The sequence below is a fragment of the Oryx dammah genome, unplaced genomic scaffold (genome assembly GCF_014754425.2).
Source record: "Oryx dammah isolate SB20612 unplaced genomic scaffold, SCBI_Odam_1.1 HiC_scaffold_2, whole genome shotgun sequence".
Classification (NCBI taxonomy): Eukaryota; Metazoa; Chordata; class Mammalia; order Artiodactyla; family Bovidae; genus Oryx; species Oryx dammah.
Genome location: NW_024070186.1, coordinates 92,376,802 through 92,402,966, shown reverse-complemented (window position 1 = coordinate 92,402,966; position 26,165 = coordinate 92,376,802). Strand labels below are relative to the sequence as shown.

General features: G+C 38.9%; 1 protein-coding gene across 1 annotated transcript in view; it reads right to left on the bottom strand.

The window, feature by feature from the left end:
- The window catches only part of TMEM39A (transmembrane protein 39A), a 29,311-nt gene extending 4,228 nt beyond the window's left edge, over positions 1–25,083 (bottom strand). Inside the window, exons 1-7 of the mRNA XM_040250995.1 lie at positions 24,733–25,083; positions 23,410–23,596; positions 15,742–15,964; positions 10,914–10,997; positions 6,414–6,568; positions 1,796–2,144; positions 831–1,018 (exon numbers count right to left, since the gene is read on the bottom strand). Coding sequence (XP_040106929.1) covers positions 831–1,018; positions 1,796–2,144; positions 6,414–6,568; positions 10,914–10,997; positions 15,742–15,964; positions 23,410–23,522 — 1,112 coding nt within the window. The 5' untranslated portion in view covers positions 23,523–23,596; positions 24,733–25,083. The remainder of the gene's footprint in view (positions 1–830; positions 1,019–1,795; positions 2,145–6,413; positions 6,569–10,913; positions 10,998–15,741; positions 15,965–23,409; positions 23,597–24,732) is intronic.
- Positions 25,084–26,165: the final 1,082 nt, after the last annotated feature.

Sequence of the window (26,165 nt, the reverse complement as noted above, 5' to 3'; positions counted from 1 at the left end):
AAAGAATTTCTAGGTGATGAAATTTGTGAAATGTTCAAATTATAAAAGGGAGGAAGATGAAAATGGTCCAGGTCTGAGAGAAAGGCATGATGAAGGTCTCAGAAGCAAGACAATAAAAAGATTCTACAGTCAGTCATTTTGGATCATAGGTACCATGCAGAGAAATGACTGACAGGGGGACACAATGAAAGGAATACTCAGAAAGAACTCAATTAGGGACAGTTTTCATTTGAATATAGGAAAAGCAGAGCAACATTCATTAGTGAGTTTAGGAAAAGAAATGCACAAACATGCAGGCTAATACAACAACAAACAAAGAAAAAACCAAAAATAAGTAAACAAACAATAAAAATGCTGGCTAGGAAAATTACTAGAGCAAATTTACATTTATTAGAGAGAAAAGACGAGAGAAGCAAAGTCCAGCTGCCTAAGACAATTAGCCAGCAGCTATTTAGCTGTGGCAATGAAAATAAGAAGGTGAATCTCACAGTCTTCTAAAGAAAATTAAAAATATATCATGAGTCTTTGAATTTGGGCAAACGGTTAGGACTGAAAGAAAACTCCAAGATGATAGTTTGGGAAACAAATTACACACTCTAGAGTGACTGGGCAGTTGAAAGGTAGAAGGCATTTGAGGAGGGACTGGGGATGGTGGTGGAAATGAGTTAATGTTCCCTGTTTTCAGTTTAGAGTGATGACAAGCACCCAAGTGGGCAAAAACTAAAAATTAAATGTTCAAAGCCAAGAACAAGAATGACATATAAAGCAAATAAACATGGTCAGCAGCATGTAAAAAGGTGTTAAATGGTTTTATCTTCTAACCCACTTACATGTGCTGTGGAGCATTGCTGTAGGAGCCGTGTTCAAGCTTCTGCCACTTGCCCAGGTGAGCAGCTGATTTATGCAGCAAATCACAGTACTTGGATGGCAGCAGCTGTGTGGTGAGCATGACAAAAGCATTGATCCACACCATAATGAGGTGCTCACATGACCAGCGCATGTCATAGTACTGGGTACTCTGGAAGAGATTAGAAGAGAGGAATGATCATGTGCTGGCGAGCAAGAAGGCAGGGATGGGTGCGTGTACATACGCCCTGCAGACAATGCCACTCTGAGTCACACATGCATTTGCTGTCCTGCTGTCCGTGCAGAAGGTTCAAGAGCAGAGTCCTCCAAAATCCTGCAACCTGACTTTCTGGCTGCATGAGTTAGGGTTGGGAGGGAGAGGCAATGATACTTGAAGTCCTTCCTTTCTAGAAGTGAATGCTCTCTGTGAATGGCCACTCCAGCTGCAGATGTGCTGCTCAATGGGTGAAGGAAGGGCACTAAAATGACCCAAAAGATTCTGGGCCCAAGTGACATCCAGACCATTTTTCTCTTCTACCAAAATAAAGTTTAAATAAAGGTTAGATTAAATTCAAGGAAACTCCTGATGACCATGTTAAGATCAACCATGGTAGGCTGTATTTTACTGAAACTTCAGTCCTCTTACGCTACCATACACTGATTCTAAGTACAAGTTTACTCTCTCCAGAAACTGGGGGTGGGGGAAATCTAAAAAAAAAAAAAAGAAAGAAAAGAAAGAAAGAAAACAAGAGGGGACCACCACGGGTGCATCACAGATATGGAAGTATCTATCCACCAACCAGGTATTGGTGCACTCCAGATGCAGCCGAACTCCACCATCCAGGCTGCCGAAGGGGAGACAGAGAAAAGGGGGATTAAATAAGAAATACCCAGTTTATGTCATCCACACCCAAATCCAGGAAGCACAGAAAAGCACATAACCACTTACCTTCACAAAACACAGGGGAAGAAACGCAACATAGTAGGCACTGAAGAGAGAGTTGAAGAGAACTTCCTTGATCCTGTGGTTGAAATCTGCTTTCAGACATTCCACTTCATTGCGAATGAGGTCAGGAGACAGTGGGCAGCTGTGGGTGGGGATGGGCGTGGCATTATTAAACTGTTCTTTTAGAGACTCCAGCAATAAGGAGAGGAAGTCCTTGGATTTCGCCAAGCCACCCACAGTTGAGGCACTTTCCTCTACTGCCTGGTGCTGAACCACATAGGGAAAGTCTGTGAGAAGGAGATGAGCTCTACTATCTTGGTGGAAACAGCAGAGAGGAACATAAACACCAAACCTGTAGAAAAACAGGAGTATGAAAATGAGATCACAGATGCCACCTAGTATCAGATCTCATAACTATGTTAGTAAAATAGTCACGATTTTTCAGAATGAACCTAATATAATGGGGACTTGGCTGATGGCAAATTCATTATCTGGGAAGCTCTTTAATTTCTTCTCACAAAGGCAATATATATTCACTATAGGATAAGAAACTACAAAAAAATCATGACAATTACCTAGAAATCATCATTTTTATAATTTTTACAATTGGGTGCATAGGCTTTATATTTTTTCTATGTTTAGCTTCACACAGTATAAACTGTTTTGTATACTACTGTTTTAACTTTGGGTGTGTGATTTTGTAGCTTGCATGTATGGAGTATTTTCTCACATCATTAAATGTTTTTGTTAACAATTCTAAAAGGTACTACAGCGTCCTCATATAGCTATACCATACTTTACCTATTTCTCTTGTTAGAAACATACTATTTCTTATTTTCCACTATCGTAATTACCAATGGAATAAATAATTTCCCACACACATCTTTGTGTACATCTGGTATTTTTTGAAGGGTTGCCTTTTACTTCCAGTTTTCTCTTTTTAGTGACGGGGCTCCCTTGCCTCCCCACAACATCACCCATATCACCACCCTAGTTCCCCTTGGTTATTTTTCTCCACTGAACTGGTAAGATCATGTATTTTATATGTTTATTAGGTTTTTTATTTGGTGTTTTTTTCCGTTGGTCTAACCTCCCCTTACTACAATGTAAAAAGCTCCAGGAACCAGAGATTTTAGTCTGTTTATTAGTTCACTGCTATATATATCCTTGATACCTATAATAAAGGCTGAAACATAGTAGGCACTAAATAAATACCTGATAAGATTAATAAAAACAATTCAGAAGTACAATAGATAAATTTTTACAGGTAAAATTACTTGGATAGAGGACTAAAAATTTGTGAGACTTCTCATAACTTCTTATAGTTACTTGAAACTTTGGTTCCTTAAAAACATTTTAAACACTTCCCTAAGTCTTAAGAAACTTCCACATTATAATCTAGGTCTGTATTATAAATAAAGTGGTCATTTCACTGATATAAATTTAGATATTAAAAATAGCAAATAAAAAGACATCTTATTTAATTATAAATTTTTATTTTTTTAAAAATTAACAAATGTCACTTGTTCATAGTTCCCTATAGAGGGAGAGAGGATGAGTTTATTACTAATTAGGAGGATGGTGAGCAGCAGCTCTGGGATCCAAAGTGAATGTGCCCTGGAGCAGCAGAATGGGAGGAGAGTAAATGCAAAAGTATCAGGCAAAACTCACACATGTGCCAAACTGCAAAAGTTAGAGAAGGCTGCAAGTTCAATACTGCTGAAACCGCACATGCAGGAGGCGGGGGTGAGAACTGGGGTGTGTAGTAGATTGCAATGATGGCCCCATTTCTTTACCCTTCCCAGCAGTTTCACCCACTGTCATGGAACTGCACAGCCCTCCTTCCACGTGTGCAGTGACCCTGCCTGATCTCCGTGCTGGGCTCAACAGTGTGATCTGTTTTGGCCAATGGGATGTCAGCAGACACGCTAGGATGAGAAACTTTAAATGGGCTTGTACATTCAGGCTTGTTCTTTTGCCACTCTGTCGGTTTCATGTGACCATGTCCAGAGAAGGCTGCCAGAGCATGAGAGACTCATGGAACAGGGCTTCCTTGTCCTAGCTGCCTAAACAGACAGCCATCAATCTCAAACATGTGACTGAACCCAGCTAAGATAAGATTGGGAGAGCCTCTTAACTTCCAGCTGATCCCAACATATGCACAATAAATACATAGAGTGGTATGTATGCTACCACAGCTCTGCGGATGTTTGTTACAGCATCATATGTCAATAGATAACTGATACAGGGTAGCATCAAAGGCTTAGGGCATGGAGAGTTTTGGGAAGTACAAAAATGATTCATTAAAGAATTTTAAAGAGGGTTAGTAAATATATTTAGACATAAAATTTGTTTGAATTACATGCTTATTTCATTCTTTTACAAGGGTATGGACAGCCTCCAAAAATAAGCTTCTTTACGTATCTAAAAAGAAATGAAAAAGTTTGCTAGTCATTCTGATGATGGTAATCCTCTTCAGTCTAGCCAAAATATTCATTGATATATCCATATATTAGCCTTTCAAGTTAGATATAGTTAATCTTCTAAATGATTCAATCAGATATTGCTGATAAACAGAATAACTAAATAATTTGTTTTCAACTCAAACAGGTGAAATGTTAATCTAAAAATACAGAAACAACTGATGTAAAATATATACCTTATAAGGAATCTGAATCATGAAAAATGAAGTTTATAACAAGAAAATTCATTCTGTATGAACCAAGTTGATGAGTGCTTTAAATAATTGTTTAAGCATTATAATTAGAACCTTACAGAGTACAACCAATATAAAGACTCTTCCTGCCACAAAGTCAGACTTGGCCACCCAGTCTCTGAGTATGTCTTTATTGTATACAGTCACGACACATATAAATTCATGCTTATGTTATAGCATCCTAAATGGTATAAAGCAATGATTCTCAAATTTGAGCTAGCATCAGAATCATCTGGAGGACTTAAAGGACAAATCGCTGGGCCATACTTTCTAGAGTTTCTGTTTCAGTTTGGGGTTGATTCTGAGAATTTCTATTTCTAACATATTTCTAGGAGGTAGTGATGCTCTTGTTCTGGGAGCCACATTTTGGGAACTACTGAATTTAGAGTAATGGTTAAGACAATGGCTCTGGAATCAAAAAGACCTGGGTCTTTCTCATTAATTGTCTAACCGTAGGAAAATTTTTCACCTGCTTAATCTGTCTTTACCTATGCCAAAAATTGCTAATTGTCTGCCAATAGCTACTGTTCTGTTCTTCCATAGCAACAGAAATGTTAGTTGAGATACAGCTCCCCTGGTAAAGATTCAGTTTTCCAGACTCCCTTACAATGTATTTTACTAGGGAAAGTGGAGCAAAAAGATAACAGAAGCTTGAGTCCTGACACCATGGAGCTACTACAACTATCCAACATAACTTAAATACACACTGTACAGGAGAGAGGAATAAATTTCTAACTTTTTAAAGCCTCTAGTATGTTAGATCTGTTACAGCAAATTAAATATACTACTTCCTGGGTGATTGTAATGATTTCATGAGGTGATGTTTATAAGCACCACCTAGCCCAACACTTAACACATAATAAGAGTTGAATAAATGATAGCTATCTGTTACATCTAATGAAGGTTTTAGCCAAATGAATACAAATTAAAAAACAATGCAACATATTTAGTTTAATAAGGTAATATCTACAATAAAACACCACAATTCAACCATCAGAATGGCTAAAATTTTTCAAATGGAAAACATCAAATGCTGACAAAACTGTGTAGCTGTCAGACTCTTACAGTACTGGTGAAAGGATACCACTTCTTTGGGAAAAAGTCTGATAGACTCTTACTAAACTAAACATACTTCTACCTTGTGGCCTAGCAATGCCACTCCTACATATATAACTCTCCCAAGAGAATGTAAAGGTAGCTTTACAAAAAGAGACTTGTATAAGAATGTGTATAATAGTTTTTTTTTAAAGAGTAGTCAAAAACTAGAAACAATCCTGATGTCAAACAAGAGGAAAATAAACTGTGATATATTTATGCAATGAACTATTACTGATAATATGTAACCCAGACAAATCTCAAAAACAACATGCTGAGTCAAAGATGGCTTGAAAGTGTACATATTGTACAATTCCATTTATATGACTTTCTAGAACTGGCAACCTAATCTATGGTGGGGGAAAAAATCAAAACAGTGGTTGGCTCTGGGATGCAAAGGGTGGAGTTTGACTGGAAAGGGACATGAAGGAATCGCTGGAGTAATGGTGACATTCCATACTGGGATGAGGTTTTGATTTACACAGGTATATGCATTTATCAAAACTCAGCACATGTACACAAGATTTGTGAATTTTACTGTATATGAATTTTATATGGCAAATAAAGCTAATGAAAATCTTCTCCACTGGTACTGCTCAGGAACAATCTTAGTTTGTATCTATTGCCCTAACTGTATTCCAGTTTAGAAAATAAATTATATGGTCACCCTAACCACTGATTTTTACCAATTGCCTAAACTTCAGATTTGCATTGAAGAATTTCATTTCCCTCCCTTTTATACCATCATCTGGCATGACCCAAATAATTTCTTAAGACTTACTAATAAAATAGTAAAACTGGAGTACTTACGGGTAGCCAAGGAAAAGGAGATTGAGGACTGAATGGCTTCGGAAGAGATTGACGAGGGTCCAACAAAGTACCCATCCACACAAAGTAAGTAGCACCAAGCGAGCTGATATCAGAACCATGTAGTGAATCATTGATGATGCACCCGCCTTAGTGGCCTGTAAGTTTGGAAGCACCAAAAATAAAAGTTTATAAACGACCTTACTCAAAAGCAATGTGACTCCAGTAAGGACTGAGTAAATTTAGAGGAAGATAAAGTGGGGTGGGGGCCGGTGGGGGGAAGGAAGGAAAGGAGAAAAACGGCCCATCCTGCCTTATTTTCCTCTTTCTGGAAGATTCAGATCACTCCAGGCAGTTGGCTGTTTCCTCCTTACATTCCCATAGTGCCTCACACAGACCTCCACACAAGTTCTTATGAAATTTCTAATTTATTTACATTGGGGCTTCTCAAAGTATGTTCCATTAACCACACTCATCAGAGTCACTGGGGCTGCTCACCGCACATGCAAATTCCAACTTGCTTTCATCATCAGGTACAGGGAATAAACTCACAAGTTAAGGAACCTGTATTTTAACAACCCACCAAGTGATTTTTATATACATAAAAATAGTGAGCCACTACTTTTCATTTTCATGCATTGGAGAAGGAAATGGCAACCCACTCCAGTGTTCTTGCCTGGAGAATCCCCAGGACCGGGGAGCCTGGTGGGCTGCCCTCTATGGGTTTGCACAGACTCAGACACAACTGAAACAATTTAACAGCAGCAATTTGACTCCAAACTAGTCAGTAATGGCCTCAACAGCAACAACAGTGCTTCTATTTTTATTTGAATCTTCCCCCTAATATGCTTGCTGAATTAATGTTTAATAAATTATGGAAACTTCAAAAATAATGAGATATTCTTTGACAAATCCCTATATAAATAGAAGTTTGTTTTTTTTTTTTACTTTAGCAAACATGAAAATAATCCATGGTCCTTACTTCTAGATCTTCACATCACAGCTGTTCAAATACTCGTCTCCTGAATCTTTAAAACTGATTAAATATAGCAAGAAACCATAGTTGTCTAAACATGAGGCTCTGCAATGTCAAATTTTCTTACAAACTGAACCAGGAAGGAGAGAATGAGTGAAATGCAGGGGGAAATGACAGATTCTTATAAGCTCTGGAACAGCAATGTCAGAACTCAGAAAAACAATTCTCTGGAGTCAATAGCACATGGAAAAGGAGGAGTTTCCCAGGTACCTCCTATGCATCCATTTCTTAGTTCACCCAACATGCTATCAATACACAGCATAAATAATATACACACAATATATGCTGTTTGTGTAGTTACTTATAAAAGCACAGGAGCAGTTGATTAATACTACTGCCTGGGCCTCAAAACTGTGAAGTAGGCTCAAGCTGTTCTCAGTAACAGCATGGCAAACAGTTGCATATTATTCCCGATACATACTTCATGCCAGTATGTACCTCATGTGTCAAAGTCAAGAGAAGGCATTTAAGCCACTGGAATTACTTCAGTGCCTCCACTCTCAAATGTTTAGGGTTAGTTAACAACAACAACAAAAAGGTTGTTTCTGCCTAGTGTCAGCATAGCAGCAGAACCTGAATGTATTTACAATTTCTGCCATATTCCAGAGCCCAAGCTCTTAACCACAAAGCTAGTGGAAGTGATGGAATTCCAGTGGAGCGATTTCAAATCCTAAAAGATGATGCTGTTAAAGTGCTGCACTCAATATGTCAACATATTTGGAAAACTTAGCAGTGGCCACAAGACTAGAAAAGGTCAGTTTTTATTCCAATCTCAAAGAAGGGCAATGCCAAAGAATGTTCAAAGTACTGTACAATTGTGTTAGTTTCACATGCTAGCAAGGCAATGCTCAAAATCCTTCAAGCTAGGCTTCAACAGTACATGAACTGAGAACTTCCAGATGTACAAGCTGGTTTTAGAAAACGCAGAGGAATCAGAGATCAAATTGCCAACATCCACTGGATCACAGAAAAAGCAAGGGAATTCCAGAAAAACATCTACTTTTGCTTCATTAATTACTCTAAAGACTTTAACCGTGTGGATCATAACAAACTATGGAAAATTCTTTAGAGGTGGGAATACCAGACCATCTTACCTGTCTCCTGAGAAACCTGTATGCAGGTCAAGAAGCAACAGTTAGAACCAGACATGGAACAACAGACTGGTTCAAAACTGAGAAAGGAGCTTGCCAAGGCTGTATATTGCCACCCTGCTTATTTAACTTCTATGCAGAGGACATCATACAAAATTCTGGGCTGGATGAAGCACAAGCTGGAATCGAGATAGCCGGGAGAAAGATCAACAACCTCAGGTATGCAAATAACACCACTCTAATGACAGAAAGTGAAGAGGAACTAAAGAACCTCCTGATGAGGGTGAAAGAGGAGAGTGAAGAGGCTGGCTTAAAACTCATCATTCAAAAAACCAAGATCATGGCATCTGGTCCCATTACTTCAGAGCAAATAGATGGGGAGAAAGAGGAAGCATTGACAGATTTAATTTGGGGGGGGGCTCTAAAATCACTACAGAAGGTGAATTCACCCATGAAAATTTTTTTCCTTGGAAGGAAAGCTATGACCAATCTAGATAGCGTATTAAAAAGCAGAAATATCACTTTGCTAAAGGTCCACATGGTTAAAGCTATGGTTTTTCCAGTGGTCAATGCATGGATGTGAGAGTTGGACCATAAAAAAGGCTGAGTGCCAAAGAATTGATGCTTTTGAACTGTGGTGCTGGAGAAGACTCTTGAGAGTCCCGTGGACTGCAAGGAAAACAAACCAGCCAATCCTAAAGGAAATCAACCCTGAATATTCATTGGAAGGACTGATGCAGAAACTAAACCTTCAATACTTTGGCCAACTTATGCAAAGAGCTTCCTCACTGGAAAAGACTGATGCTAGGAAAGACCGAGAGCAAGAGGAGAAGGGGGCAACAGAGGATGAGACGATTGGGTGGCATCACCGACACAATGGCATGTGTTTGAGCAAGCTCCAGGGGATAGTGAAGGACAGGGAAGCCTGGAATGCTGCAATCCATGAGGTCGCAAAGAGCTGGACACTATTTAGTGACTAAACAACAATAAACTCTCTAAAGTCATGCAAAAGCTCTTAAAACTATTCTTAAGTAAAAGAACAATAGTTTTTCAAGGTATAGACCTTGTAGTTCCAAAGTAGAAACCTCTGTTTATGAAGGGCTTACACACTAACTAGAAGGGTTTACATACTAATCTGACATACACAAGCACCATTTCTAAGTAACTAAAAAGATGAAACAAAATTAATCCTTGCCTCTTTTAACAGATGCAAACATAAAATCCCACTGAGTTTCTCTAAAGAAAGAAGAGACTTTCTCAAACATCCAAAAGCAAGAACCTAATTTCATGACCTAAATAAAGACCTTGGGATTAAAAAATCATAGATAGCCTTTCTCACCATGAAAAACCTGCACTCTTACTATCAATGTTTTAAAGTTAACTTCAAATAGCTTTCAGATTATGACTTAACTATCTGCAATTATTCTGTGCTCACAAAAATAAGGTTCCTGAAAATCAGAGCCTGCAGACACAGACTTCCCATGTATGTTTCAGAAGAAAAGAGCTGACCCTAAGTTAGCTGTGACTATAGCAATGATTTATTCAAAATTTCACAGTTAAAAACAAATTAAAATTATTAGCCATTTTAGCTAAGTTAACATTTTTTGGTTTTGTATTCATTTATAGAGTACAAAATGGCAACCCACTCCAGTGTTCTTGCCTGGAGAATCCCAGGGACGGGGGAGCCTGGTGGGCTGCTGTCTATGGGGTCACACAGAGTCGGACACAATTGAAGTGACTTAGCAGCAGCAGCAGCATAGGGCACAAGATAAAATTTTAAAAAACACATTTATCTTCTTCACTGGGGTTTCCAAATATAAAAAAATTATTTTAACAATGGCCATTTCATAAAAAGATCATATTAATGTTAACATGGTCTTTTTAACTAATTAGGTTCTAATCTTCAAGATTAGTCCTATGCAAATGTGGATGCTGTCTTTGAAAAATTCTAAGTTTTAATAAACTCAAATGTCTCTTGCTAGCAACTCCACAAATGGTATATAAATAATTCCAACTGAATGTTACTTGAATCACTGTTTTAGATGCAACTTTCCCTAGTAACAATTACCTAAAATCCATCCTACTTTTACTATAACTATCAAAATTAGAAAGATTATACTGAAGGACTCAGAAGCTAGAATTAAGTTCCTATTGGACGAATAAAATTTCTAACAGCTGAATTAGTATCTCACACTTGAACTTTGAATATATTATGAGAAAACCTTTTTAAAAAAACTGGCACAGTTCATGTGAGAGTAAAGAAATTATTTATAACAGCATTTAAATTATACTTTGACACTTCACATTTTCAACCTGAACACATCCTAGTGACTAGCTCTAGCTACAAGTGATAGAATACAGTGAATGAGCTGTTACCTCTGAGATGAGGGCCCATACAAGCCTCCTTGCAAGCATCACTGTGATGAATGCTGCCAGGTGGTAATCAATGAGATGAAAATTCTGTAAGAGAAACAAATAACTACATCAGAAAGAAATATGGATATCCAACGGTAACTACTACATGAAGAAGCTTGCCTCCTCAAAAGGTCGTCTTATATCACCTTACATTTACAGACCGCAGCAATTTGGGAGACCTTAAAGAGACTACCTACCTTCTCCTTCTTTCATGACAAATTGCTTTAACTTTTAAAACACTATTTTAAACTATCTGGAATGTAATCTTCTCTGTTCTTGAAAGTTTACTGTATTAAAGGGAAAAGACTGCAGTTTTGGGTTAACAAGTACCAACCTGCAGAATTATGACAAGAATAATTTATCCAAAATGCTATATTTATAATGAGTGTCAAATTTAAATTTCCAGTCTCTAAGAGCTACTGTAGTTGGTCTCTCTTTAAGAAAACTTAAATTAATCTAACTGGGCATCTATTAACCTAAACTCCCTAACTCACTGATACATCAACACACTCAGTCCTTTCCCTTAACTTGACTTAGAAACATGCTTATGTTGATCTCTTCTTCCTATAAAATGACAGCATTACCTACATGATGCGCATGGTTCCTTCTAGCTCTAAGTCTGTATATTTAACTGTAATAATAAAATAAAAAGTCTTTAGTGGCAAAAAATAGGATATATTTTAATTTTGATGATCAAAAGGTCTCTAAGTTTCTACAGTTCTCCTTCCAGAATTTCTCAACTCATTCAATAAATATGAGCTGGGCACCCAGTTTGCTTAAGAAGGGAGGGCAATAACAATAAAGAAGATAACAGGCAAAAGCATTTCAAACAGTTATGTTGCTGGTAAGAAAAAAAACAATAATGACTGGGAAAGGGAGTGTAGAACAAATTTAAACTGGTGATTAGGAAGGATATCTCTAAGACGGCAACATTTGGCTAAAGGTGGCATTTAGGCTGACAGCTGAATGACAAAAACACACCAGCCAAGAGAAGATCAGGTGCTGAGCACTCCAGGCAAGGAAAAAATAATTACATAGCTCTTACTCCTTGGAAGAAAAGTTATGACCAACCTGGATAGCATATTCAAAAGCAGAGACATTACTTTGCCAACTAAGGTCCGTCTAGTCAAGGCTGTGGTTTTTCCTGTGGTCATGTATGGATGTGAGAGTTGGACTGTGAAGAAGGCTGAGCGCCGAAGAATTGATGCTTTTGAACTGTGGTGTTGGAGAAGACTCTTGAGAGTCCCTTGGACTGCAAGGAGATCCAACCAATCCATTCTGAAGGAGATCAGCCCTGGGATTTCTTTGGAAGGAACGATGCTAAAGCTGAAACTCCAGTACTTTGGCCAGCTCATGTGAAGAGTTGACTCATTGGAAAAGGGTCTGATGCTGGGAGGGATTGGGGGCAGGAGGAGAAGGGGACGACAGAGGATGAGATGGCTGGATGGCATCACCGACTCCATGGACGTGAGTCTGAGTGAACTCCGGGAGATGGTGATGGACAGGGAGGCCTGGTGTGCTGTGATTCATGGGGTCGCAAAGAGTCGGACAAGACTGAGAGACTGAACTGAACTGAAGGCAGGAAAATATATGCCTGGTATGTCTCAAAATCATCAAGAAGGCTCAAATGAGGTAATGAGCAATAAAGACTGAGTTTACTTTCTTTTCCTAAGGGGGAGTTATACGAGTGTTTTAGGCAAAAGGTGCCATGATTCTACTTGTATTTTAAAATTCTCATGCTGATTGCTGTGTAGAAAATATATTCTATTGGGGAAAGATCAGTTAAGAAGCTATCACTTTAAATTCAGGTGAGAAAACATGATCACTCAAACAGAGTCAGCAGCAATTAGGAGTTGCCAGATCTGGGATACATTTTAAAGGTAAAGCAGTCAAAATGCCAAGAGAATGAATGGCTTACTGCTTCTCAGACTATTTCCTTTTCTCTAAGTGTTTAGAAAGAAAGAAAGTGAAGTCACTCAGTAGTGTCTGATTCTTTGCAACCCCATGGATTGTAGCCTACCAGGCTCCTCCATCCATGGGATTTTCCAGGCAAGAGTACTGGAGTGGGTTGCCATTTCCTTCTCCAGAGGATCTTCCTGACCCAGGGATCGAACCCAGGTCTCCCACTTTGTAGGCAGACGCTTTACCGTCTGAGTCACCAGGGAAATGTTTCAGTTCAGTCGCTCAGTTGTGTCCGACTCTTTGCGACCCCACGAATTGCAGCACACCAGGCCTCCCTGTCCCTCACCAACTCCTGGAGTGTTCAGATCCTAACAATTATTTATCCCCTCTTGAGACTCCTCCATGCTCATCCTACTTCTTTAAAATAATGTAAGCAAATTCACTACATCCTCTAGCTAATGTCTGGGGGTCTTATTTATATGTATCACCAGTCCATTTAAGACTTTTTATATAAAAAAAAATTTAAGTGCCTAAGGTATTTCGTTGTTAAACACACTTATATTCTAAATCATTGAAAAATAGTAATTTACGTTTGGTTAACCTTTACAAACCAGAATATTTGATTAATCAGAGCACTCCACTCTTGAATATTCTGAATAACTTCCTATACTACTACTAGTTTGTATTTTTCTTAGGGTTAAGACTAACTCAGATAATTGTTTGATAGAATGATATTTTACATATTCAGGTGCCCACATTTTCTTTCTGATAATTAAGATCTGGAAAAGGAAAACCTAACATATAAATTTGACAAGTGTGTGAGTCAGGCATGCCTAATGGAAGAAAGCTTAAAAGAGACAAATCACTAGCTGAAATGTAAATCCCATGGCGAGCGTCCCAGTCAAGCTGTTACGGGCTAGGCTTGAATTCCTTCAGCGGCACGAAGGAATCAGATCTCTGGCAGCCCATTCATCTTTAACAGTTCACTGATGCAGGCCTTCAGATTCATGAGCTAAAATCTTATTTGCTATTCCACGTATGCTACTTACAGGTCCAGAGTTAAATTTTAACCTTTGTGTGATCAAGGATTATATGTGACAGATAAGTTAGCCAGCTCACATGACACTCTCCTTTAAGTGTGCCTTCCTCTACTGCAGAGACTGGAAAGCTAAAAACTACATGCCCAAACTTTCCTGTAACTGAACTTACTAGATTTAATATCTGCCAGCCACAAGGCACCACATAAACTGAGTGAAGTGGGGAGAGAGGCAGGGTAAAAGGCACCCACCTTTGGTGCTATGAGTCACAGCAAAGGAAGCATAATTCTAGAGTCAGCAGCTTCCCAATTATAACAGGAGCACTGGCTCCTTTCAAGGCAACATTTGCAACAGACTTTTACAAGAACTCTTGTCAGAAATTGACTGGGAAGTTGTCAGAAGTTGACTGGTAAGAGTTCTGTGATTAACCTGAAAATTCAGTAAGAGAGAAGTTTCCATAGGATGTCAAAGTGGAAACAGTATAATGAACTAACCAAAGGTACTCATGGAGTAAATAAAGAATAAATACAGGGAGTAGGGCAGAGCAGATAGGTCTGGATTTGAGTGCTCACTTGATCACATGTGATTTTAAGCCAGTTTCATAATCTCTAGGTCTCATATTTCTCACTTATAAAATGGGAATCATAGAGTAATACCTGTTTTCAGAATGAGTAAATGAGATAATACTTGCAAATAGCATAGTAAATATATTAGTAAGTATTTGCCAATGTCACTGTTATGATACAGGTATCTAGATTATAGAACTACATAGTGGAAGAAGCCTTAAGATCATCTAATCCAACCTTCTCATTCTGTAACACCATGGCCAAAGAAGGATGAATGAAGTAGGGTTCCTATACTCAATAAACTCATAATCCAGGTAGAAAAAAAAAAACCTATTTAAACAAAAGCATATTATTTGGCACCAAATCATTATAATTCTTAAAATAAAGAAACTAAACTTTTCTTCACCTGGTATTAAGCCGAGATGATCAATATGGAAAGAAAATTCTTAACAGTTAATTTTAGGAGCAACCAAGTGATACAAATGTTTAAAATAAAATTGTTTATTCCCTTCTCATACAGTCTTGAATATTTTGGTCCACATTTCCTATGTTCACCAGACCAGGGAGATTTTCTAATCATTTAGAAGTCTCAGACAATATAAGCTACCAGGACAATAGTCTTCTTTCTCTTAGAGCACATCTCTTATCATCCATCCAAATCTTCCATTGCCAACCACTTACCTACCAGGTCACCTGACTACCCTGAAGTGGAATATTACCACAGTGTTCCTAAAAACTGGAAAGAGAGCAGAAGAAACCTACAATATATTTTGATGTACTTCAGCAGAGATAGCTAGTTCTTGCTTCTAGTTTATTTTTGTAACGGAACCCAATTTTATCCACGGTTAACGGTGAACTCAGCTAAGGGGCCGTATTGTCCAGCTTCTCTTCTAGTTAGGAGCAGATACATGTCAAAATGATATGAACCTGGTCTAAATGAAAACACTCTCCTTTATGTTTCCCCATGTTCTTTTCTCTTTCTGGTAATCAGGGACAGATCATATCCACCTTGGGTGTAGAGAAAGCTAAATATAAAAATCTTTTTGTGATGCTGTTATAATAAATTACTTAAATGTTTTCCATGTTTTCTTTATATTTTTTTCCTATCTCTGGTTATGGACCAAAGCCAGATATTTAACAATTTTATGATATTATATTCTGAAAGTAATCTGTACTTTAATATAAAAACATTTTATTCCACGAAAAATAATTTCTACATGAAAGTTTTCCAACTAGTTTCTTGGCTAAGTATCGTGAAGAACTTAGAGGTCTATTAAGACTTACCAATGAAGTACAAGAGGCAGGATGATTATAAGGATACCACCACACTGTTTTATAGATGTTGATGTACTGAATGAACAGAGCAACCAGCAAGTAGATGAAAAAGAGAAATTCAAAGAGCAGGCTTCCATCCACAGGCAAATCAGGAATTTGGCAATGACGAACAGGACCTGGGGTGATTAAGGCTGTGATAGGTGGGACCGGAAGGCCAATAGCACTACCATTCCTGAAAAGAGAAAACTACAGTTAAATCAAATGGTGATACCTTTCAGTGTCAAAGAGCATAAAGGAGCCCTGCTTCCTTAGTCACCTACACTTTTAACTGTTGGCCTTCCTCAAGACTCTGAGACCTTTCGCTCTTCTTTTTTCCCTCTACAACACTCTCTCAGTCATGTAATATGTGGTCTTGGTTTCCACTATCTCCTACATGCTGAAAACTAAAATTTCTCTCCATAAAGCTCACTGCTGCATTTTAGATCCATGTCATCAAGCTGTCTACCAGGCATCTGTGTTTCTCTTCCTAAAGTCCTGATCACAGTCCATGGCCCACCCAGTTAGCTGCCCAAATCAGAAACCTGGGAATCATATTAGGAATCTTCTTCTGTAAATCACTCTCTAAATCACATATACTCCACTTCATAAATCTTTTTCCAAATTGCACTTTCCTCTCTAAACCCATAGGCTTAGTTCAAGGAGTTGCCATTTTTCACCTGAACCACTGTAGTAATCCCTCTAAATTCAAGTCTATTTTCACCAAATCCTCCAACCTACCTTTACACATCTTTCTAAAGTGAAACTCTGATAGTATACTCTCGTGCCTAAAACTCTTCATTGCTCTCTACTGCTAGTAGCATAACACCCAACAATGTTTATTCCTATGAGGCTCTCTGCTTAACAGACTAGTCTCATCTCTTATCACTCCTCCACATGCACGCTAAACACTACCCATGCTATTTGCTATCTGTGAATATATATACATATGCTTTGTACACAATATTCCTTTTACCATCAATGTCCTCTAAAACCACCTTCCCTAATCCTTCACATATACACTTAGAGAGAAAATTTGAGACTTTTAAAATAACCAAAAACCTCTAAAAGATTACTCTGACTCAATCAAAATCAATTCATCTCTCCTCTGTGCCACTATTACACCTAAACAATGCCTTTATTGCACTTTTCAATTGTTAAAATTTTCAAAAAATTGTTACATAATTTCTTCATACTGTTATGTAACTTTTTGTATACATCTTTTTGTCTATCATCATAATCTTAAGGACAGAAACAGTACTTCTCCTGCTGCTGCTGCTGCTAAGTCACTTCAGTCGTGTCCGACTCTGTGCGACCCCATGGACTGCAGCCCACCAGGCTCCTCTGTCCACGGGATTTTCCAGGCAAGAGTACTGGAGTGGGGTGCCACTGCCTTCTCCAGGTACTTCTCCTAGTTCACTGCAATTATATACCTTTAGGTTGAGAAGACAGTAGACCAATACAGTCATGAAAAAGAGGGAGCTCTCTCAAAACACAGATTAAAATGTAGAAATTTTAACCTTTATCTTATTCTTTCTTTTACGCTCTCTTATAGGTCACAACGAGCTGGACTATCTAAAATGGTAAGATAAGGCTAAAGAATAAAACTGTATGCCTGTGAACAGTAAGAGATCTAGATCTAAGGGTCTATGACGTTAACAGAACAAGGAAAAGAGGCTTCATTTGGCTACTTCCAAAGAAGAGTCTAAAGAGGGATTAACATTAGTGTTACCATTTTACTCCAAAATTTCCAAATATAGAATTCTCGCATTAGTATGTGACACTGACAGCACTTAACATGACTCATGGGAATATACACTCTGCTCATTCTGAACCGTTCTGAATGGTTAAGAATACCATGGCAGAAACTGGAAGGGAAGAGATCTAGAAGGGAAGAACAGGGATGGGTAAGGGCTGGAAAAAATTTTTAAAGTTTCTTCCCCTCAGTCTCAGAGTACATTGCAATACAGCAAGCCTACCAAGGAGTGGGTTGTGATCTACCAGTAGGTCTCAAAACTTCATCTGCTCAATCATAAATTAATCATTAATACAGCAATGCCCTCTGATCTGTTCTGGGAGCTGGGCCACAGCACTACGCAACTCCAGGAAGTGTTATACATAAAGAATAGGACATGAAAGAGTCTCTCTGGAGTTGTTCAAGTTGGTGGACTTGAATGGAGAGAAATAATGCCAGCAACCATTCTATTGCCTCACTTCATTTAATCACAAAATATGGGGAAAAAATTCTGAGGAGTCTCTACTCTAGAACAAGCTAAATATTCTCTAGAACAAATAAAATTTCCTATTCCTCTTCAGTCAAAAGTATATGCTAAACTATTTGTTATGATTTAAAGGTTAAAATAGTTTTCATAGAATTTTCCTAAATAAAGCAGACTACCAGGCTTCTGCCATTAACAAAGTTATTAACACTCTGGGCTTCAAGAAAAATATTCAAAACAAAGCACAAAAGATCTATATCTTTGAGACTACCATATGATCCAGCAATCCCACTCCAGGACATATATCCAGAGAAAACTATAATCCAAAAAGATACAAGCATCCCAATGTTCAGTGCAGCACCAGTTACAACAACCAAGACACGGAAGCAATTAAATGTCCATCGACAGAGGAATGGATAAAGAAGATGTAATACATAAATACCATGGGATATTACTAAGCCACACACAAAAAATGAAATAATGCTATTTGTAACAACATGAACAGACCCAGAGATGATCATACTCATTAAGTCAGACAGAGAAAGACAAGTATTGTATGATAGAGAGCTTATATGTGGAACCTTAAAAAACCTATAAATGAACTTATTTACAAAACAGAAAACCACAGATGTAGAAAACAAACTTACAGTTACCAGGGGGAAGTGGAGGGAGGGATGAACTGGGAAATTAGGATTGACATATACACACTACTATTTATAAAAGAAATAACTAATAAGGACCTACTATACACCACTGGAAACTCTACTCAATACTCTATAATGATCTATATGGTTATGGAGTGGATATATGTTTATACATAACTGATTCACTTTGCTGTATAGCAGAAATTAACACAACTTTGTAAATCAACTACTCTCCAATAAAATTTTTTTAAAAAAAGGATTCACTCAATCCTTCTCCCCTCTATTTGGAGAAGTGCCACTTGTCTGAATGCCCATTAAAATTTGGTCCCCAGTTCCCTTATCACATTTATCATTTAACACTGAAATATTCTCTCCTCTGCTGGGCAGTAAGCCACTTGTAATCGGAAATCAAGATGTTAGGGAACCAATGACCAAAACCACCCACCTTGGCATAATAATAACTGCTTGCATGAGTTGTCTCATAACAGGAAATCCCAATAAGGAAAATGATGCTGCTGCTGAAAACTAACTGGAAGAATTTGGGAAGGGCCGAAAGGAGGAAAGAGATGCCAGCCCATAATATGTCCTCTAACCTCCCAGAAACCATTATGCTAGAATCCATCTTGCCTGAAAGATGGAGTGTGCCACCAGGAAGTACCCTGAGTCAGATCAAATATGGGCAAAGCAAGATGACTGGGCAGAGACAACTTGGAAAGCTAACCCTATTACCCGTAACACCCAGGACTGCAAGCCACGCGGCAGAGCAGTTCTCCGGGCTTTCCTTACCTTGCGGCTCTCCACCTGGGTGCCCCTTCCCAATAAAGTCTTTTGCTTTGTCAGTTAAAAAAACTTTTTCTTAAAGATCTATATTTGTGACATCCTATACAACCTTGGCTATTATACTTCAAGCCAAAAGACAAAGAGACAAACATCAAATAAAGTGATCCAGAGCATCAGAGAGAAAGAGGAAAAGTATTTTCGCACATTGAAAATTTGAGAGGGTATATGATCAAAGCATTTTAAAACCAAAAACAAACAAAAAAGAGCTAACATAAACAGACTTAGTCAATACATCTCAGAAAATTACAGAAAAATTTGAGAAACTTTAGAGAGAAATCACTTAAGAAAAGTTAAAAGCATTGTTCCTCTGAAAGACTATAAAATAGATTCAAGAAAAGCAAAGTGACACAAAGGTTTGAGATACAATGAGGGAGAGTTCCAGTCCCAGACTTCCCATTAACCAGTTGTGGGTTTTTTGTTTTTGTTTGTTTGTTTTTGGCTATGCTGGGTCTTTGTTGAAGTTTGCGTGCTTAGTTGCCCTGGGGTACATGGGATCTCAGTTCCCTGACCAGGGATGGAACCCATGTCCTCTGCTTTGGAAGGCAGATTTTTAACCACTGGACCACAAGGGAAGTCCCCCAATTGTGGTTTTTGAGACAATAACTTTACATCCCTAAGCCTCAGTCTCTTCATTTATAATACAGGGGTTGGAAAAGATTCTTTTTAAATAAATTTTCTCAGTGCTAACACTGAATATTCTCTTTCAAATGGGGCTGCAGTCCCAACAATCATGCCTAAGCTGATGATTTGCTAGGAGGACTCAGAGGACAGGGCATGTAGTTGTGTTCACAGCTACAATTTGTAACAGCAGAAGGATACAAATCAAAACCAGCAGATGGAAAAGGTAACAAGCAAAATCTTCAGGAAACCAAGTGCAAACTTCCAAGGGTTTCTCAATGGAGTCATATAGGATGCCGTTAACTAGTTTAGCAACTAGTTATGACAACATGTGTAGAGTCCCTCTACCAGGGAGGTTCATTACTAAGCAAGCAGTGTTTTTACTGGAGGCCAGCCTCACCACGTAAACACTCTTTAGCTAGCACTACCAAAATTCCAGACTAGAGGAAAGCAGGTGTTCAGCGTAACAATTTGTAGAAAGGACTGGCTATGAGACTGGCATCTGGGAACTTGACTGGTAAACAGTTTCCTCCACTGACACAAAAGTTTCTCTAAATAATAAGAGTGGCTTACTGTCCCTAAACTGTCTGTGCAAACAATATGAATTATGCTGAACTCCGTTTTGCCCTTGTATGCAGTAAAGACTTAACACAGCAGACCTAAAGACTAGCCTCTATGGAGCTAGCAAGCAGCACATTTTAGGTAAGAAAATAGATAAGTCAAGAAAAATTTAAAGGAATAAAAAAGAACTAAAAGGGACAGAGAAAGCAGTGATCATTTGAACATGCTCAGGTGATATTAACTAAGTATGCAAGAACAAAACAAAACAAAACCACTCTTAGTCCTTCTCAAGTAAGATTCTCCCTCAACTAAAAGCTCTCTAGAAAACTCAGAAGTCCACAGTATATTCTCCTTCTTTAGAAGGCAATCATCTAAGCACATAGTCCCAAGAACAAATTCCTGCTCCCCACAGGTGGAAAGCAGGACAGGATAGATTTCAATTTTGATTGTGTCACCAAACTAGCTCTTTGACATTCTGAAGTTTAATTTCACCAAACTAGTCACAAACATCTAACCGTGCCAAACGTTTTCTTTTCAGCTGATCTGTTTTGCAGAATCACATACATCATCCAAAACTCAAGCAATTACTTACTTCTCTCCTCAATACAGACACTCCAGAAATGAGTTCGCCACATGTGGACATTGCTTTTCTTTAGAAAACACCTCCTAAAACTATATTCTAGGCTATTTAACACTGGTTTTAGCCACACTTTTTATACCTTTTCCCCACGTCTTATAAAACAACCTATTCCAGGCTGCTTCTTTCCCATCGAGAAACACAGTAAATCAGAAAGAGAAAGATAAATGCATTTATATGGAATCTAGAAAGATAGTACCAATGTATTTATCTGCAGGGCAGCAGTGAAGAAACAGACATAGAGAACAGACTTATGGACATGGGGAGCAAGAGGGAGGAAGGAGAGGGTGAGATGTATGGAGAAGTAACATGGAAATTTACATTACCATCTGTAAAACAGAGCGCCAATGGGAATTTGCTGTGTGACTCAGGGAACTCAAACAGGGGCTCTGTATCAACCTAGAGCAGTGGGACAGGGAGGGAGTGGGAGAAAGGTTCAAAAGAGAGGGGACATATGTATACCTATGGCTGATTTATGTTGATATTTGGCAGAAAACAACAAAATTCTGTAAAGCAATTACCCTTCAATTAAAATTAATAAATAAAATCGGGGGGAAAAAAGAAAAAGAAACACAGAACTGTCTTCTTCCAAAATAACCCCTTTAGGTAAAAATGTCACAAAATAATCCCTCAGTAACAGTTTCAGTGGCTTCAAACCATGAGCAATTTTTATTTTTCAGTTTATTCTAATTCATTGAAAAATAAGTCCTTCTCCCCACCATTCCAATTAACTGCTAAAGAAATATATGTTAAAGGAGGAAAGCTGAAATATATGTTAAATGAGAATCAAGGCAATCATAAAGAAAACCTTGAAAGCCAAGATAGGCACAGCTGTAATTTTCTATGGCAATTTGAAAGCACTGAATCACTAAATAAGTAGTCAGTATATATTAGTAAAATTAAGCCATGAACTTCAAATAGGAAACATCCTTCATCTCAGTCTCTATGTTGAGAGCACCTTTCCTTAAGAGCATTTTTACATATCCTCATTTTAAATTTTTTCTTTATTAAAGAAAAAATGTTATTTGTAGAAATTTTGGAAAATTCAGAGTACAGTTTTTTAAAGTTACTGCAATTTACTACTTCATTTATTTCCAAGCAGAAAGTATTTATGAAACAGAAAGTATTGTCATTTTTAAAATAAGGAAATCCACAAGAACAGGAGAGTAGAAGTATTACTCTAGAATAAATTACAAGTACTCTGTCTACATATGTAGATTCAAAACTTGGATTGAAAATTAATGAGAATCAGAGACTGGAAAAATCCCTTCAAACTGGAACTTCAGGGAGAGCCCCACTGAAATGACAAGATCAGAACTGACTCTGAAGACTGAGTAGAGCTTGGGGTGGAAGGTCAGAAAGAAAGAGGTAAACAAATAACATCAAGAGAGCCTAAAAAGACAAGAGTAGTACTGACTGCTAGCTGTGAACATTAGAATCCAGGACAGAGAAAATGCTATTCAGATAGAAAAAAAAAAAAATTATCTTGACCAAACAATTTAGTAAAAACCATCTCCTTCTACTGAGACATGATCGAACCTCCTGATAAATTATTCAGGATAATTTTAAAAATAATTCATTCTAACTTTTGAAAATTAGGAACAGAGATAAATTTCCATTAAGAAAATAAAATTCTTTATTCTCATGCAATATGACACAAATCTTAAGATGTTTAGGCTAGAGCTGATAAGTTTATTCATTTCAACTTTTGGAACAAAGTAATTTTTAAGACCCCTGATAGGATATGACAATTTTAGAATCTCATGTTAACTAACAGCTTTAATCTGCCCTCCTTGAAGAATCCTAGAAAGTAAACCATCACATTCATCTTGAACTGTAATTCACTTCTACCTTCTTTTAATAGCCAAAAAAAAAGAGTGACAACTAGAATTTGGATTATTGGCCATAATTATGAATCAGCCTTTTTTTATTTTGTGGGCATCACAACTTTCTACCTCCAAAGTATTCTGAAATACTCAGCTTCCAGTTTTTAGGGTCAGGGTTTCTACTTCGGTGTCAAAAAATAATCCTGATAAGCAAATATCTGAATAGTATGATGACTTCTGTATTAGCCTTACTAATCACAGAATATTACAAATTGGTTGTCTTATTCCTTCTTTACCTGTTCCTCAGGCCTGTTCCATTGCCACAGCCCCCTCCAACCAATGTCTGTAAAGATGGTAAAGCTGCACGGCTTAGCTGCTGCCGACTAGGGCCCCTCCTTCCACCGGGCATGTCCGGGAACCGGTCTGCTTCCAGTGCCTCCTATAGTTGCAACCCAGGTTAATGGCTGACAGCCTGTTTCAACGCTGAACAAAAAGAGACATTTAAATATCAGTTTGCTATCTTTAAAGTAAGCAATGTAACAAAACCACCAGAAAAACTGAGTAAGCAGACCGTGTAAAAGAATGCTCCCAAGGTCTATCACTGACTTCATTCTAATGAAAGGACTACTCAAGACTACAGTTGGTCAGGAGCCTAAGTCCTAAGCTTTGTTCAGCATTAGAGAAGTCACACTTGTGTCTTTCATCAGTACAGTTGTTCTACCATCAGTTTACAAGAAACACTGAATACATACAGTTCCAATACAGACGTGGTATTTCACAGTAAGCCCCTTGAAATACAAAAGAATCAGCACTGTTTAAAATGTTAGGTTTTGTTATCAGGGGATCTAGATTCTGAGATCAGCTGTATCATTTATTATCTGACTCTGAGGCATTTAACCTGAGTCTGTTTCCTCATCAGAAAAAAAAGCATTCCTTGTCCTACAGAGGCGGTTGTCAGAACTGACAAAGATGGGTTAATGTACATCAGAAGGTCTTTTGACGCTTTAAAAGTAAAACTGTTCAAGTGCTATCTCCATATGTTAGAGTGAAAATATCGTAAAGAGATCAAGGAGATGCCCATTCCAGAAAAACTGATGTAAAACAGTTTAGAAATTACTGAAACTGCAGGATTAAAAGTAATACATAAAAACCCTCAATAAAAAGAAACTGTGCTTTCATTAGTCTATGGAAAAATTATGGTTCTGTCAATATGAATACCAAGAATCTGCTTCCTGAACAATACAACTTAAAAACTGAAGAATGACACCGTGGAAAAACCCTGGTTTTCAAACTTTACAGCAGATATTCTGTTCCCTATTCCTAACAGCTCTCGGCTGCAGACTAACAAACGCCAAGTGAGACAAAGCATTCAAACCACTGGATGTAAGGGCAGCTGGTCCTTGCCCAATTAACGAGCAAAGGAAAAGAAAAGTGTAGAGCAAAAAATTGGGATGGAAGAAGGCGAGGGGATGGGGTGGTGGAAGGTGGGCAGCGAGAGAACACAAACTTCAACAGACTGGCCTCTATGCGGGGACGACAAAGCGGTCCCCGCCGCGCAAGCTGGAGGGCCGAAGCAGGCCCGGGACAATCGGACAACGCGGCAGCTCGGATACACTCACGCATGGAGGAGGCCAGGCCAGCGGGGCGGGATCCCTGGAAGGAGGCGGCGGTTTTACAGCTAGACCCCAAGCAACAGAACTCCCTGCCCACGTTGAGGCGCTGCAAACCAGTTGCTTGTCTGTGCGTTGTCCCCTCCCGGAGAGTCGAGAAAAGGTGTCCCGGCTTCGGGCTGCCAGACCCAGACCCTGAGTCAGTACCAGAATCAGAGCCAGAGCCAAAGGTAGAGGCAGAGGCCGGCCCCGTCAGCACTCATCCTCAGCCTCCATTACCGCGGAGCTGAGCAGACGTGGCAGCGCACGCCGATGACGTCAGCTCGGCGACGGCCGGCCGCCAGCCCCAGGAACGGCAAACAGGCCCCCGGAACTACACCGCAGCCTGGGGAGTGAGCACCCGGCCCGCTTTTGCGTGCACCTGCGCAGTGGAACTCGCCTTCTCCATGGGTCTCGCGATCTCTCCTTCCCAAGCCAGCGCTGAAGACGGTATTTCCTCCCTGAGCCTAAGTCACCAAGCCCCGACGATATGCGGACAGCATGCTAGGGTCCTTCCTGTTATCTCATGGACTCCTAGTAACAACCGTGTTCAAATTATCAATTCCCTTTTTACAAATGGGGAAGGTTCAGTTCAGTCGCTCAGTCGTGTCCCGACTCTTTGCGACCCCGTGAATTGCAGCACGCCAGGCCTCCCTGTCCATCACCGACTCCCGGAGTTCACTCAGACTCACGTCCATCGCGTCAGTGATGCCATCCAGCCATCTCATCCTCTTGTCGTCCCCTTCTCCTCCTGCCCCCAATCCCTCCCTCATCCCTTCCAATGAGTCAACTCTTCGTATGAGGTGGCCAAAGTACTGGAGTTTCAGCTTTAGCATCATTCCTTCCAAAGAAATCCCAGGGCTGATCTCCTTCAGAATGGACTGGTTGGATCTCCTTGCAATCCAAGGGACTCTCAAGAGCCTTCTCCAGCACCACAGTTCAAAAGCATGAATTCTTCGGCCCTCAGCCTTCTTCACAGTCCAACTCTCACATCCATACATGACCACTGGAAAAACCATAGCCTTGACAAGGAGACCTCATTTAAAGTCAGTGCTAAGCAAAGCTGATCAAGACGTAGTTGTGCGTCAGCAACAAGTCGTGAGCTTCTTGTATGTTGAGAAAAGTACTAAATGGATGCTGGAGTTACAAAAGTGAATACCTCAAAGGGCTCACAGTCTAGTGGAAGAGACAAGACACCAGGAAAATTACAATTTATTACAATAAATGTAACATAAAAAGTATGTCCAAGGTCCAGAGATAACAGGCAAAACAGGGTAATAAGTTCTGTGCAGTGGTGGTGGTGTCGGTCCCAAGAAAATCTTCACAGAGAGCTTGGGGTTTAAAAGACAAGACTGCGAGGATGAATAGGGAGTTTGTGGGAGAATAACTTCCTATTACTAGTA